This window comes from Schistocerca piceifrons, chromosome X (assembly GCF_021461385.2).
Source record: "Schistocerca piceifrons isolate TAMUIC-IGC-003096 chromosome X, iqSchPice1.1, whole genome shotgun sequence".
In the NCBI taxonomy this organism is placed as follows: Eukaryota; Metazoa; Arthropoda; class Insecta; order Orthoptera; family Acrididae; genus Schistocerca; species Schistocerca piceifrons.
The window spans coordinates 589,079,255-589,096,247 of record NC_060149.1 but is presented as its reverse complement, the minus strand read 5'-3'; the positions used below and the strand labels follow the sequence as shown (position 1 = coordinate 589,096,247).

At 42.7% G+C, this 16,993-nt stretch overlaps 1 protein-coding gene across 2 annotated transcripts in view; it reads left to right on the top strand.

The window, feature by feature from the left end:
- LOC124722852 (glycine receptor subunit alpha-3) overlaps positions 1-16,993 on the top strand; it is a 375,323-nt gene that overhangs the window by 276,273 nt on the left and 82,057 nt on the right. For both annotated transcript variants that reach the window (XM_047247978.1, XM_047247977.1), the window contains exon 8: positions 2,191-2,351. In XM_047247978.1, coding sequence (XP_047103934.1) covers positions 2,191-2,351 — 161 coding nt within the window. The remainder of the gene's footprint in view (positions 1-2,190; positions 2,352-16,993) is intronic.

Here is a 16,993-nt window from a genome sequence, read left to right as displayed (position 1 = left end):
GTTTTGTGTTATAGTGGTACGGGAAATGGAGAAGGAATATTCGTTGTGAGGAGTTAGTAGAAAGAAAAAGTGGGATCATCGGCCGGGCCGATGTTGCCAGCATAAATACAGAAACTTGATAACTGCAAGATTAGCATAGAAAGCTACAGTTCAATTATAAATTACTGTAATTACACTGGCTTAAGTTTTCTAATTATATATGAACATAAATAAATCACGAAGACGCATAAGTAATGTAATCAATGAAAAGAGCAATAATCACAGTGGTACTACAAGTAAAGAATTTTAGGACAAAAGAAAAATAGAGACGTCAGTAGTAATTAAAATCTATTGATAACTACTGTTGAGACTAATATAGCGCTAACAACAGGAGAGGGCATCATGGGAACATAATCACAGAGTTAGTATTATTGCAAAATAGTATTTCAGAGAATGATGGGCGCTAAGCAGTTTGGTAGCAAACCAAGGCAGGTTGCGTTCAGTTTACCGGTTGGCTCGCGTAGTTTCATTCAATGTTATGCAGTTCTGTCATATATATAACTGCCTTCCTTCCAGCTGCGATTTTGATAAATACTCTGCCATGAGTTCACAAGTTCTGACGGCCGAAATCGGATACGCCACTGTTCAAAATATTTAGACGTTTCGCTGTCAGATATTCTATTATTGTTAACACTGTCTTTGCTAATTTTTTTTTCTTCTGATTAAAGATCTCCGCTAAACATTGGTTGAGGTTCAGTAGCTCCTAATACTCTTAGTCCACCAGATGTTATGTTAAATTTACATGTGCTCTAGCTTCTTTTTCCGAATTTAGGGATCTGAAGACTTCTCATAGGTCAGCTGAGAGTAGATATGCTGATATGCAATCTCTTACGTTGAGACTCCTGTTTTAGTTTTGAATTTGTTACCATTTTTATAATATCTGATGGAAGCTTGATATTATTTAGGTTGAATAAGTATTTTGTGTCTATTGGGATGGTGGCGCAAACTATTGTTGATATTTCTCGGAAGCTTTCTCAAAAAACAGTGAATCTCGGGCGTTCACTAACTGCAAATTGTGCAGTGTACTATATTCACTTGTAAACCCAGTTTGTAGATTTGCCTAATTAAAATCGTTTCTCTACGTAGTTGGGATATTTTTACCGACTATATTATGTATTAGGGGAAGAGGCCGACAGGTTTGTAGTTTCTGTCAAGTCATGCCCGTCATCTGCCTTGTGAAGCAGAGTACTTACAGTATAGTTATGGCTTCGGGGATATTTTTGACTCTGCAAGAATTCTATAGACAATATTCCAAGTTGTCTTTATATCAATTTTCCTGCACTTTAATTATTTCTATTGAAACATCATCACATCCTTGTGCCTTTCCACTCTTCATAACTGCAGTGGCTTTTGAAGACGTAATCTGGCGATACTTCCAGAATGCTATTATATTCATTATTAATCATCCATGTTTTTGATTCATTTCTTCGTGCGGTTCTAGGCGCTGCAGTCTGGAACCGCGAGACCGCTATGGCCGCAGTTTCGAATCCTGCGTCGGGCATGGATGTGTGTGATGTCCTTAGGTTAGTTAGATTTAACTAGTTCTAAGTTCTAGGGGATTAATGACCTCAGAAGTTGAGTCCCATAGTGCTCAAAGCCATTTGAACCATTCATTTCTTAAATCGGATAGACATTTAAATAAATCTTTGAATGCATGTACAGTTATCTCTCTGTGGTTATTTACTTTGCCATCTGCCATCTCAGCTGACGAAATCTGATATCTACACATGGTAAGTTTGTTTCTTCTTGTTTGTACGCTTATTATTTTAATAGTTCTTGTACCATATTTTCATTATATGTGTTCTCGCATTATACCATGTTCCTGTTATAGTTTGCTTAAAACTCTCACCTTATCTTCAATAACTGCCTTGTTCCATTTCAGATTATTTTAATTTCCCTTTCTCATATCAGCAACACCTTTTGAATTTGGTCTAATGACTTTTGTCTATGTCCTTATGATCTTAATGTTCTGCTGAATTTGTTGCTTAATTTAATATGGTATACCTGTCTTTCCGTAAGCTCTGATATTCTACATTGTGACCACATTATTAAACAATTACAAAAGATATCAGCTAATTGATAGATAACCTGTTCTCCAATCACTCTCGGGCTCTATTTGAGAGGTAATGGTGTGCTGTTTGTCTGTTCCAGTGGGTGTCGTTCTGGATCAAGCCCGAGGCTGCACCAGCCAGAGTGACGCTGGGAGTGACGTCACTGCTGACGCTGTCGACGCAGCACGCCAAGTCGCAGGCGGCGCTGCCTCCTGTGTCCTACCTCAAGGCAGTCGACGCCTTCATGTCAGCGTGCACCGTGTACGTAGCAAGCTACCTTACAAATTTAAGTACACGCGACGGTGAGTCAGTAACTAAGTCACTCACTCCAGAATACCGTTTACCGTTTTACACTTTTCACTCCTGTGGTTGGAGAAGATGGCAGGAGTGCTCAAGGAGTGTACCCCACTAGAACAACATGCAGCTGTGCGACGTTTGTGAGCTGAGGGACTAGCCACAGGGACTGCCTTCTTGAAATTCGTCCTGTATTTGACAAGAACTGTTTTTCACAGACAGTTGTGTTGAATTGGACAGAGGAATTCAACAAAGGACGAGAAAGATTCGCAAATAAGGAGCGTCCTGTTTCCCCCGTTGAGGTTTCCAGTGGTGTCTCATTGCAACACGTGGAAGAAAGATCCGTGGATATCGCCGTGTGGCAATCGATAACAGGTGTGTGCCCTGGGTTCCTCTCATGGAATTGCATAAATCTTCATTCGCAAGAAGTTGAATTTTTGTAGTGTTTGTAAACGTTGGGTCGACCTCAGAGTACAAATGGAACAGAGTGGGCTTAGTTATGGAGTACCTCATACATTACAATTAAGAAGGAGACGAGTTCCTAATGCGAATCTTTACCGTGGGTGAGTAATGGGTTCACGACTACCAACCTGAGTCAAAACGATCCTCTGTGAAATGGAAGTATGACTTATCCCATAGAAAAGTAAGAAAAAAAGTTTAACCACCAAAGAAGTTTAAGTTTACAGAGCTGCGGGACACGCTGATTTGGTGTTAAGATGATTTTACCTTTTTGGTGCTAATCGAATCAAAATACTTTGCTTTACATTGAGAGAAAATAATTGAAATCCAACCCCAACCAACAACGTACCACAAACCAACTACCCGTATCAGTAACAAGAAGCCTAACGGTAGTGTGTGATTCACCTATATCAAAGACATACCTGTTAGTCCTACCTCTTCGAGGTCGAGCCGCAAAACCTCGAGCTGTTGAACCTACCTGACCTTACCTGCAGTGCAGCTGCTAGTACACTGGTCTCCAAACATATGAACTCTGATATGGATTACTGTAAGACAACAACGCCTGTAAATGAACAGCAGACAAATCCGGTAAAATCCTAATATATTATTGAGCCCCAGTGTCTTCCTGTTTTGTAGATGTTCAATAGTATTGCTTGAATCAGGATTCACGGAGCTCGCGCAAACGTAACTCCTTCCCCTCAACATGTCATTACCAAAGAAAAAGTTTCTCATATGCGAATTCACAATTCTAAGCTGCCACAATTCTGCTATGCTGTGCGGCATATGATTTACGCTACCTGCCTCGTGGGACGTAAACCACAACACCAGGATAGTTTAGGATCCGCTGGCAATTAATAACCCAATATTCTCCACGACACAAAAACAACCAAACCCAAACATCACGACCAGGTGGTCATCAGCGACGATAAAATCATAATTCTGAGACAGTCAGCAATGGAACAGTCACAGCATCCTACTTACTGACATGAGGTGAAACGATGATGTGTCGCCTGGCATCAGCTTTGGTCATTATCTACCATCGTCTAAGTTTGTATAGATTGTCACAAATTAAAATATACTTTGACATGACTGTACTTGTTTAGATGTTAATATGAGCAAAAATGACTCGTACTGTGCCATAGAACGATCTGAGTTCCACATAATCAATACACTTGGATATTTTGCTATCGCATGTTCCAAGTTTGTACTGCCGACGCTAGTGAGGTAAACTGGCATTCTCATTTCAATACTGTAAGTGCCGTTCTGCGAAGACTTGTTTCGTAAAAAGCTTATTCACATCACCTGTCCAATTACACACGACCTCTCTAGATGCTTGCATGCTGATGAGTTTATCACTCCTTATTGGTGTATAGTAGATGTGAGCCTGATACATTTGAGAGTATTGTGGAGATATAAGAAGAAATATATAATCTATGAATAATGGAGCTCCAGACAGAGGGAATGTGAAACATTTTACGTAAATCACTTGTGCTATCAATTCTATAGAATTGTTGTAGTGTTTGGATTACAGACCATTAAGGTACTGAGAAGAGAGACATGATTGTAGAACATAAACACACACGCCTAAGGCTACATTGTTCTGCACTTAGCATTATATAATGTTAAAGCAGTGTCATTCCTGATACATTAGTCGCTTGGACTGAAACACTGTTAATAGTCCAATGCAGAAAATTTATTTCCAACACCTCACATGCATTCACCCTGCGAGTTTTCTATCCCACTCACTATGTTGAGAAACTTTATGATAATAAAACTACTACCTTCTACACCAATTGAAAAATATAGATTCTTTGTGATCCACAAACTATGAATTTTTCCAGAGGTATAAAGCGCCCGCTGTTCACATCTGATTATAGTTTGAAAACTATGCTATGCTCACGTCAGTCCTATAAATTGATCATCAGTAACGGAAAATGCACGAAACACAGACGTCTTATTAGGAAACAGCCAAATGCATAGCACCGGTCTTTGACATGTGAAATTACATGCCATCCTGCTCTAACTCCGTGAACAGAACACAGTCTCTTCCACACACAACATCCGTCGAGCAAATGTATACATAGAGACTGCAGTAACTCACAAATCCCTGTCACTAACATAGAATCACAGCGGTTATGAAGCTGAAGACTCTGTTTATGTCCAAGGTGTGCCAATCGAATGAAATACTTCGCATACATCTTAATTCGTCTAGAGCAGGGTGCCGAAATACACTCCTGGAAATTGAAATAAGAACACCGTGTATTCATTGTCCCAGGAAGGGGAAACTTTATTGACACATTCCTGGGGTCAGATACATCACATGATCACACTGACAGAACCACAGGCACATAGACACAGGCAACAGAGCATGCACAATGTCGGCACTAGTACAGTGTATATCCACCTTTCGCAGCAATGCAGGCTGCTATTCTCCCATGGAGACGATTGTAGAGATGCTGGATGTAGTCCTGTGGAACGGCTTGCCATGCCATTTCCACCTGGCGCCTCAGTTGGACCAGCGTTCGTGCTGGACGTGCAAACCGCGTGAGACGACGCTTCATCCAGTCCCAAACATGCTCAATGGGGGACAGATCCGGAGATCTTGCTGGCCAGGGTAGTTGACTTACACCTTCTAGAGCACGTTGGGTGGCACGGGATACATGCGGACGTGCATTGTCCTGTTGGAACAGCAAGTTCCCTTGCCGGTCTAGGAACGGTAGAACGATGGGTTCGATGACGGTTTGGATGTACCGTGCACTATTCAGTGTCCCCTCGACGATCACCAGTGGTGTACGGCCAGTGTAGGAGATCGCTCCCCACACCATGATGCCGGGTGTTGTCCCTGTGTGCCTCGGTCGTATGCAGTCCTGATTGTGGCGCTCACCTGCACGGCGCCAAACACGCATACGACCATCATTGGCACCAAGGCAGAAGCGACTCTCATCGCTGAAGACGACACGTCTCCATTCGTCCCTCCATTCACGCCTGTCGCGACACCACTGGAGGCGGGCTGCACGATGTTGGGGCGTGAGCGGAAGACAGCCTAACGGTGTGCGGGACCGTAGCCCAGCTTCATGGAGACGGTTGCGAATGGTCCTCGCCGATACCCCAGGAGCAACAGTGTCCCTAATTTGCTGGGAAGTGGCGGTGCGGTCCCCTACGGCACTGCGTAGGATCCTACGGTCTTGGCGTGCATCCGTGCGTCGCTGCGGTCCGGTCCCAGGTCGACGGGCACGTGCACCTTCCGCCGACCACTGGCGACAACATCGATGTACTGTGGAGACCTCACGCCCCACGTGTTGAGCAATTCGGCGGTACGTCCACCCGGCCTCCCGCATGCCCACTATACGCCCTCGCTCAAAGTCCGTCAACTGCACATACGGTTCACGTCCACGCTGTCGCGGCATGCTACCAGTGTTGAAGACTGCGATGGAGCTCCGTATGCCACGGCAAACTGGCTGACACTAACGGCGGCGGTGCACAAATGCTGCGCAGCTAGCGCCATTCGACGGCCAACACCGCGGTTCCTGGTGTGTCCGCTGTGCCGTGCGTGTGATCATTGCTTGTACAGCCCTCTCGCAGTGTCCGGAGCAAGTATGGTGGGTCTGACACACCGGTGTCAATGTGTTCTTTTTTCCATTTCCAGGAGTGTAGGTTTCCCATCAGTTTGGTGGACGTAATTCATCACACATGCGTTGGAAGTCATCTGCTGACTGTGGTATGGAGAGGTATGCTGTTAATGATCACAGCAGATAGTGCACTAAGTAATAAACAGAACATGCAGTTGTATACAAGTCCAATGCAGGTTATACAAAACAACTGATTCACCCCAAGAGACCAACGGAAAAAAATGGTTTAATGCGCGATAAATGATGTGCAGCAACATATATCTTTCTCTAGAATGCATCATCAGTCTACCATTAAATCATACCTCGTTACAATCCTTCTCAGCCGTTTACTCCATCTACTTTCTGTCCTCCTGTAACGCAGATCCATCCCAATTTAGAGGCAGATGGTTCTCGTTTCCAGGAAGGCATCAAAAACAGCCGGCAACGTTTATGTATCCCTATTACCTCAACAGACATGCAGCGGAATATGATATATTCAGTGGACGAGATTTCTGTGTTGGACAAGAAAGAGTTTAACAGCTATATCAGCTGTAATCATGTAGCTGAGGACTGTGTCCATAACTAGTTGCACTATGCTTGGAAAGCGATGATACTGGATGAATGTATGAAGAAGACAGATACGCTTCAGGAGATAATGAAGAAGCAGCAGGTTGAACGTAAGTTATACTTCGCAACTCATGCTGATAAATGAGTGTGCTGGAACTCTAGACCATTCACGAAAAGTCCATTCAGTCTTCTGAAACACAAGACCAAGTGAGGTGGCACTGTGGTTAGCACACTGGATTCCAATTGGGAGCATGATGGTTCAAACCCACATCTGGCAATCCTGATATAGGTTTTCCGTCATTTCCCTAAATCACCTCAAGCAAATGCTGGGATGGTTCCTTTGAAAGAGCACAGCTGACTTCCTTCCCCATCCTTCCCTAATCCAAAGGGATTGATGACCTCACTGTTCGGTTCCCTCCCCCCAAATCAACCGACCAAACAACAAGAGGCAAGACACTCATCCACTCCAGCACAAGCATCCGATTTTAATAAGTGTACAATATGCAAGCATGCAGCTGAGGAATACATCCATAGCTACCTACATGAAAATTGGAAAGATAGGATATGGATGAGCACAAGAAGAAGAACACTTTTCAGTAAATAATGGTGATGCAATGGGATGAGCTGAAGATGCATTTCGCAACTCATACAGGTTACTGCTTGTTCTTGAATTATTCATCTTTTTTGAAATGCTAGGACAGGACAATGATGTGCTGTTGTCTAAACTACTCAGTGATGAATACATCCAGACTGTCTCTGACTCAAAGAACCGTGCAGGTGTCCCTACCCTACACAGTGCAGGTCAGTATTGGCTGCCAACATATGAGCCATCTCAGAAGAGTCTGATGCCAAGAAGAACAATGTGGAGATATTGTAGATGAGAAGCTACCAGTTCCACCTAGCACTTTAATGCTTTTTGCTTCCATATGCAATTTAATATCTATATGTTCAATACTTTTAAATATTAGTACACTAGCAGCTGTACAAGCCAATGACTGGTGTGTTATTAGAAATTGAAAATGTATCTAAAAATATGAAAGTGCGTTTTACTGGCCATAAATGGGATGAAATGAAATGTACTGAAGCCTAATCAATCAGCAAATGACCACCGAGTATTATCCACCTCGTGCCCCACCAGATATTAACTGTGATTTTCTAACTCCTTTAATTACAACAGTGTATGATGACTCAGCACTCCATGAGAAATCATGGAACTCAGTCGTTTATCTGTGACATTCCACCACTACAAACATGTCCAGTCTAGGGATGGTATTATCATGTGTGTTCGAAAGACTGTACAGATGGCTGCATTGTGTTAAAAGTGTGTATAAAGACATTGTAGACCATCCCTGAATGAATAGTAGGCATGCTGACGATTTACACCAATGTATCAATATAGAGCCAAAAGAAACTGAAGGACAACCAATAACTTCAAGAGAAATTCAAGCTGAATTCCTCATGTGCAAGAAACCTTTAATAGGTCAGTTCTATACATGGCGCACGCAAAGAAAGAACCTGTTAATTTTTCAGATGTATTGCATGCAATGTATTATTTTCGAATTATATATACAGGGTGGTCAGAAAATGTGTGAAATGCTTGTAGGGATGTTAGAGGGCAGGTTGTACTGATACATAAATGTTAAGAAAGAAATTCGATACGTTGCGCCGTTTCCGAGTTATTTAGGATTGAAGTTAGCCAATCAGATCGTCGCGTGAGTTAATTCAGGTTTCAGCTAACGAGACAAAGCACTCGTTGGGCAACACCGCCCCTGGCAGGCCGCTTGAATGTGAGCGCGCGAAGCCCCGATTGGCTAAATTCTATGCTAAATAACTCGGAAACAGAGCAACGTATCGACTTTCTTTCTTAACATTTATGTCTCAGTACAACCTGCCCTGTAACATCCCTACAAGCATTTCACACATTTTCTGACCACCCTGTATTGTTCTGCAGTGACTACACGTATTATTAACATTATTATAAGTGTTCATTTTTCCATAAAAGCCTATGGCAACGCAAACCTTATATTGTTGGTATCATGGTATAGTGGGTGAAGCATCAGGACTTTGTTATAAGTGACTGGTCCTGTGATTGTGCGGAAGAAGACTGGAAGAAGAACAAGAAGAGTGGAAGACTCCTTCCTGATGACATAAGAGCTGTTTGTCCATACTACTTTGATAAAACAAATGTACATTTGTCGCTGTTAATACATCCAGATGGACTCTTGTTTTGAGCGTGTTTGTTTGTTTTCAAAAACAATTTTCCAACCAAAATACCAGCTACTGCAAAAGATACTGCATGGTGTAGATGGTGTAATATACACAACATTCAGTCAAAGCAGTCAAATCGGCTCACCAGAAAAAGTAAAGCCAAACAAAGTGTTTGCATTTGACAATGATTTGTGGAAAACCAAGATCAAATTCTATGATATTTCTGTTTTGGTCTTATATGGGTGTTGACGTAGGTTGTCTGAGTCAGACATAGTCCAGAATCCTGAATGAGTTGGTAACCGATACTGCAAATCTGATTATAGCTTTCAAACAAGACGATTTGAATTTAAAACACATCTACCAGGTGCATGTTGGTACTGACATGTCATTCAATAATTTTGTAAAGATATGCGCAGATTGCCGGAATCACACACAGTACAGGTGTACAGGTTTCTTGTTGTTGATAAATCAAGAAAACTGGATGACATTTGGTCTAGACAGAACTTCCAGGAGTTTCTCTCTCTCTCTTTCTTTCTTTCTCTCTCTCCTCTCTCTCTCTCTTTATATATATATGAAAAAAGTGATGAGTGTGCTGGCATACACTCATCTCATTTTTCAGATCACCTTGTTTGAAAGCTATAATGAGATTTGCATTCTCCTTCACCAACTGATTTGGGATTCTAGAAAATGTCTGACTCAAATAAAATGTGTCAGCACCCATATGACGACCATATTTGAATTTACATAGCAATATCGTCATATACAAACACTTTGTTTGGCTTTACTTTCTCTGGGGGGGGGGGGGGGGGATTTGACTATTTTGGCCAAATGTCGTGTATGTTACACCATTCACACCATGCTGCATCTTTTTTAGTAGATGGTGGAGGAGGAAATTAGTGTTTAACGTCCCGTCGACAACGAGGTCGTTAGAGACGGAGCACAAGCTCGGATTAGGGAAGGATGGGGAAGGGAATCGGCCGTGCCCTTTCAAAGGAACCATCCCGGCATTTGCCTGAAGTGATGTAGGGAAATCACGGAAAACCTAAATCAGGATGGCCGGACGTGGGATTGAACCGTCGTCCTCCCGAATGCGAGTCCAGTGTGCTAACCACTGCGCCACCTCGCTCGGTTTTAATAGATGGTATTTTGGTTGGAGAACTGTCCTTTAGAACACACAAAATGTTCAAAATTTGATGTATTAGCAGTGACATGAGTACATTTCTTTTGCCACAGTTGGATGGATCCATAATTATAGCTCTTACGTCATCAGGAAGGAGTATCTCCTTCTCCTTCTGGTCCAGTTCTACACCATCACAGGACCAGTCATTTACAACAAAGTCTTGATGCTCCACAGAGCCTACCATGATACCAATTACATCAGGTTTTGATGTGTAATGGTCATTATAGAAAAATGAACACTTGTAATAATGTTAATAATAAGTGTAGCCACTATAGCACAATCGTCTTACTGACTGAGCTACCGTGACTACGTCATAATGACAGGGGTATAAAGTAAGAAATAACACAAACATGACCATGCGTGTGAGTTGCATGAGTGCATGTGTATGTCTGTCATCTACTGTTGACAAAGGCTTTGTTGGCTGAAAGTTTATTTTGTCCCAGTCTTTTTGTTGTGCATTTCTGCAATTCAGCATCTCCACTATATGGTGAGTAGCAACTATCCTTGTCATAATCTTGTTACATCAGGCAGAAAACGGCGCTGTGGTCGACAACGCCTATAAAAGACAACAAGTATCTGGCGCAGTTGTTAGATCTTTTACTGCTGCTACAATGGCAGCTTATTATTTGAATGAGTTTCAGTGTGGCGTTATAGTCGGCACATGAGCGATGGAACACAACATATAAAAGGTAGTGATAAAGTAGGGATTTTCCCGTATGATCATTTCAAGAGTGTATCGTGAATTTCTCGAATCTGATAAAACATCAGATATCCGACTTCACTGCGGACGGGAAAAGATCCTGCAAGAGTGAGACCAACGACGACTGAAGAGAATCGTTCAACATGACAGAAGTGCAACCATTCCGCAAATTGCTGCAGATTTCAATGCTGGGCCATCAACAAGTGTCATCTTGCATAGTATTCAACGAAACATAATTGATATGGGCTTTCAGAGCCGAAGGCCCTCTCATGTATCCTCGATGACTGCATGACACGGATCTTTATGCCTCGCTTGGGCCCATCAACACCGACATTGGACTGTTGATGACTGGAAACATGTTGCCTGGTCAGACGAGTCTCGTTTCAAATTATATCGAGTGGATGGACCTGTACAGGTATGGAGACAACCTCATCAGTCCATGGACCCTGCATGTCAGCACTGGACTTTTCAAGTTGGTTAAGGCGCTTTAACGGTGTAGCTGGAGTGATATGGGATTCCTAATATGTCTACATAGGACTATGACAGGTGACAAGTATGTAAGCATCCGGTCTGATCACTTGCATCCATTCATGTCCATTGTGCATTCCGATGAACTTGGGGAAATCCAGCAGGACAATGCGACACCCCACACATCCAGAATGGCTACATACCGGCTCCAGCAACACTCTTCTGAGTTTAAACACTTCCGCTGGCCACCAAACTCCCCAGACTTGAAGCATTATTGAGCATACCGGGGATGCCTTGCAACGTGCTTTTCAGAAGAGATTTCCACCCCCTCATCCCCTCATACTCTTACTGATTTATGGACAGCCTTAAGGATGCATGGTGACAATTCCCTCCAGCACTACTCCTGACATTAGTTGAGTCCATGCCACATCGTGTTGCGGCACTTCTGCATTCTTGTAAGGGCCCCACACAATATTAACCAGGTATATTAGTTTCTTTGGCTCTTCAGTATGTGTGTGTGTGTGTGTGTGTGTGTGTGTGTGTGTGTGTGTGTGCGCGCGCGCACATCCCATGCAGCACGTCTGAAAAATAAACATGTTCTTTCTTTGCGTTCGCTGTGTACAGAATTGACCAATTAACGGTTTCTTGTATGTGTGGAATTCAGCTTGAATTTCTCTTAAACTTATTGGTTGTCCTTTAGTTTCTTTTGGCACTATATTGATACACTGGTGTAAATTGTCAGCATACACATTATTCACTCAGAGATAGTCTACAATGTCTTTATACACACTTTTAACACAATGCAGTCATCTGTTCAGTCTTTCCAACACACATGATAATGCCATCCCTAGACTGAACATGTTTGTAATGGCTGAGGGTCGCAGATAATAATTATGTTCCCTGCTTTCACATGGACTGTTGAGTCATTGTACACTGTTGTAATTGAAGGAGTCAGAGAACCACACTTAATTTCTGGTGGGGTATGAGCTGGATAATACTCGGTGGTCATTTGCTGATTGATATAGGCTTCAGCACATTCCATTTCATCCCTTTCTTGCTCAGTAAAATGCACTTCAACATTTTTAGAGACATTTTCAATTTCTTATAACACACATCAGTCATTGGCTTGTACAGCTGCTGGTATACCAATATTTAAACATTTTGAACCTGTAGATATTAAATTTTATGTGGAAGCAAAAAGCATTAGAGTTCTAGGTGGAACTGGTAGCTTCTCATCAAAAATATCTCCACCTTGTTCTTCTTGTTGTGGCATCAGACTCTTCTGAGATGACTCATATGTTGGCAGCCAATACTGACCTGCACTGTGTAGGATAGGGCCACCTGCATGCCTCTTTGGGTCAGAGACAGGCTGGATGTATTCATCAATGAGTGGTTTAGACAACAGCACATCATTGTCCTGTCCTAGCATTTCAAAAAAGATAAATAATTCAAGAACAAGCAGTAACCTGTATGAGTTGCGAAATGCACCTTCACCTCATCCCATTGCATCACCATTATTTGCTGAAAAGTGTTATCCTTCTTAGGCTCATCCATTATCCTATCTTTCCAATCTTCATGCAGGTAGCTATGAACAAAGTCGGCAGCCGATGGCTTGCAAGTAGTACACTTACTAAAATCATTCCTGCTCATCCCCAGCATCTCTGCAATTGTACACATGGCTGTTTGTGCTGAAATGAAAGAGCATCTCACCTCTTGTACTTCGGAAGACTGACTGGACTTGTCTAGAATGGTCTTCATTCCAGCACAAACTTTTATCAGAATGAGTAGCAAAGTATAACTTACCTGCATGCCGCTGCATCTTCATTATCTCATGAAGCATATTCGTCTTCTTTATACATTGTCCAGTATCATTGCTTTCCCAGCATAGTGCAGGTAGGTGTAGAGACAGTCCTCAGCTGCATGATTACAAACTCTTCCTTGTCTGACACAGAAATCTCGTCCATTGAACACATCATACAAAATAAAGACTTAGATCTGTCCTATCCGGCAGGTTAACACAGACTGAAGCACCGTCGCAAGTGGAGGAGGAGAGGTGGAGTAGAAGCAGGGTGCAGTGAGGGTGACACACAGCATACTCTGGTGTGTTGTGAACTAGGTCAGTTGGTCTCTGAACCTAGGAAGTGGAAGGGACCCACATGTTGGTCAGGGAAAATCCATGATGTCATTAGGGGGTGGAGGTAATTAATTGATAATTGATAAATTATTTAATTTGCTTAATTAATCTGGTATCAATTTGTTATCAAAATTGTCCCAGAAATGGCTTTACCCTACTACTCTTGTAGAGTCCATGCCACAGTCTGTCACCACTGTCTACGTCTCCATGTGTCTAAAGTCATTCTCTACCAGGCACTGTGAAGTGCATGGAAACTTCCGATTGTCCCTCTTATTAGGGCTTCTTGCAGTTCCATTCACTTACAGGGGGAGGGAAGAAAGATTGCTTAAACGCCTCAGTGCGCGATTTAAGCAGTATAGCCTTCTCTTGGCGTGGGTTGTAGTTCATTCCTTGATTCCTTACTTAGTTTGTTCTTTAAACTTTGAAAGTAAGTTTTTGCGGGATACTTTCCAATGTATCTTCAAACATCTTCCTACTGACGTTTTTCAGTATTTCCGTTAAGCTCTCCCACAAGAGAAACACACATGTCACCATTTTTGTTGTTCTTCTTTGTATACGTTCGGTGTTCTCTTCTTAGTTCTGTTTGGGATGGATGCCTCACACTTCAGCAATATTCTAGGACTGACTGCACAAGTGTTTTGCAAGCAGTCTTCTCTGTAGACTTACCACATGTTTCCAGACCACATGTTTCCAGTATCCCATCAATCAACCACGAAGCTCCGCCACCTGCTTTCCCTACAACTGAACCTATGTTGTCGATCTATGTCACATCACTACAAATTGTTGCAACCAAAATTTGACTGGTGCTGTTAGTGACTCATTGATATTGCACTTATAAGATACTATGTTTTGCGTCTTTTGAAGAGCACAGTTTTACTCTGAATATTTAATGCAACTGGACTATGTTTGCGGCAGTTTGAAATATGATCAGATTTGACTGGGCTGCAGCTTTCGTCAGGCAGTGCGTCGTTATAGATAACTTCATCATTTACAAACGTCTGTTGTCTGTGATCCAAAACCCTTGTACCTGCATCAGAATTGTACTCTGTCGTCAGATCTGCCACAGATCACCAGATATCTTATTTTACAAAGCAGTTCATTAAAACACACACACACACACACACACACACTGATGAGCCAAAACATTATGACCTCTGCCCACCGCAGAACTGAATGCTGCCTGGTGACGTTGCGTGCACGTAACGCGAAAAGGAAGATATGTAACTGGAACAGACATGAATCAGAAATCGTTCTACAGACGATATGGGTCGCTAATTGGGGAACTCGCTGGCATAAGCGACTCTGACAGTGGGCAAATTGTTAGGGCTTAGTGCCTGAGAATAAGCATTTCAGTAACTCTGAAGCTAGTCGGCTGTTCACGTGCAGCTGTAGTGAGCATATTTGGAAAGTGTTTGAAGGACACCACAAGTGGCTGACAAGATGTGGGACTTCCACGCCTCATCACAGAACATAGGGGTCGGAGGCTTGCCTGCTTTGTAAAATAAGATATCCAGTGACCTGTGGCACATCTGACAGCAGAGTACAATTCTGATGCAGGTACAAGGGTTTTGGAGCACACTGTCCAGCATACACTCTTGAGCATGGGGTACCACAGCAGTACACGTGTACACAATGACATCATCAAGTATGATTGCATTGGGTACCGATCATCGAGATTGGCCTCTTGATCAACGGAAGTATGTCACCTAGTGTGATGAACCACGTCTGTTGTTACATCAGGTCGATGGTGTACGTCATCATCCAGGGGAACAGCTGCTCAGAACATACACGGTACCACAGAGACAAGTTCTTTGGGGCAGTATTATGCTGTTGACAACATTCACCTGATCTTTCATGGGACATGCGATAGTGATCAAATGCATGATGACAACTGTGGACAAAATGAACATTATTACAGATCATCTGCATCCCATCATGCTTGATGTCTTCCCCAATGGCGATGACGCCATTCACCAAGATAACTGTCCACGTCACAGTCCAGGATCGTGCTACAGTGGTTTGAGGAACATGATAGGTGAAATGCAGTTGACATTGCCTCCAAATTCATCTTATCTGAACCCAATAAAACGAATCTCAGATGCTATCAGGCACTAGCTTCGAGCCTGTAAACCACCGGCCTGTAATTTATGGGAAATGCGTGACCCGTGTGTAGACATGAGTAGTTATTCAGTGGGCACTGAAGTGCCGATAACAATTTAATCTCAGGGTCACTTACAGGGACTTCCATTGTCAGTATACACACTTTGACAACTTATATTCGAGGTTACCCCCCACCCCCCTCTCCCCGCTCTCCTCGCCCTGGGGAACCACTGGCAATTGATCAAGGTCATGTTCTTTAACCTTGGTGGGGAAAGAAGTCCTCTACATATTCCTATAATGCGTCGACACTCGTGAAGAGCAACAGCACTAGTGCTGTTGTTTTCATAAAACAGCTTTATGAGTTAAGCCCCACTCTCCTTGTCAAGACCCATATTGACTGTCTGCAACTATAATGGGCACTGATGCTTGTTTCTCAGTCCTACATCGCCGCATCAGTACCAGCATTTAACAGCAAGTCATGATACTAACACTAATAACAACGCAAATCCTGTGACATACCGTCTGAACAACAAAGTTGAGTGCCTATACGGTAAATATTTTACCATATACACCTGCTGAAGTAGCGAAACTTTAATTATAATCATCCTGTACGTTACTGGTGTCCATGTGAAATCACAGTGTATATGTTAGAAATCAACACTTTTCGCTGTTGGTAGAAATAATGACATCGCGACATATTCCACAAAATTAATGACATTACAGCGAATTCTATAAGCACCTGTTTTGCCGATTTCCAGCCAATGGTACCGTACATATAAGATACACCACACCACGATAGGTAAACCTTTGCTGAGCTCCCTCTGCATTACTAGATTGTCTGATGTCATAGTTTAAGCGTTAAAACGAGCTGTGGTTGGAAATAATGACATCGTGGTAAATTTATGATGTCATAGCAAAATTATGAAGTCTAGCAATTTCCAGTCAAAAGTGTATCATATGTGTATAATAATTTGCACACCGCTATAAAATACGCACCTCGAGAGATGACCAATATCTCCAAGCACCCCCGCCCCCCCCCCCCCCCCCAAAAGTGGGGTCTCATGCAAGATTGAGCACACTTCGACCACCAATGCTTGCAGTATGAACGTGAATACACTGCACCAACCCAGTAATGGCCAGAAATTGCATTATTTCAGGTGGAATCATCTCAGACGCGACCGACCT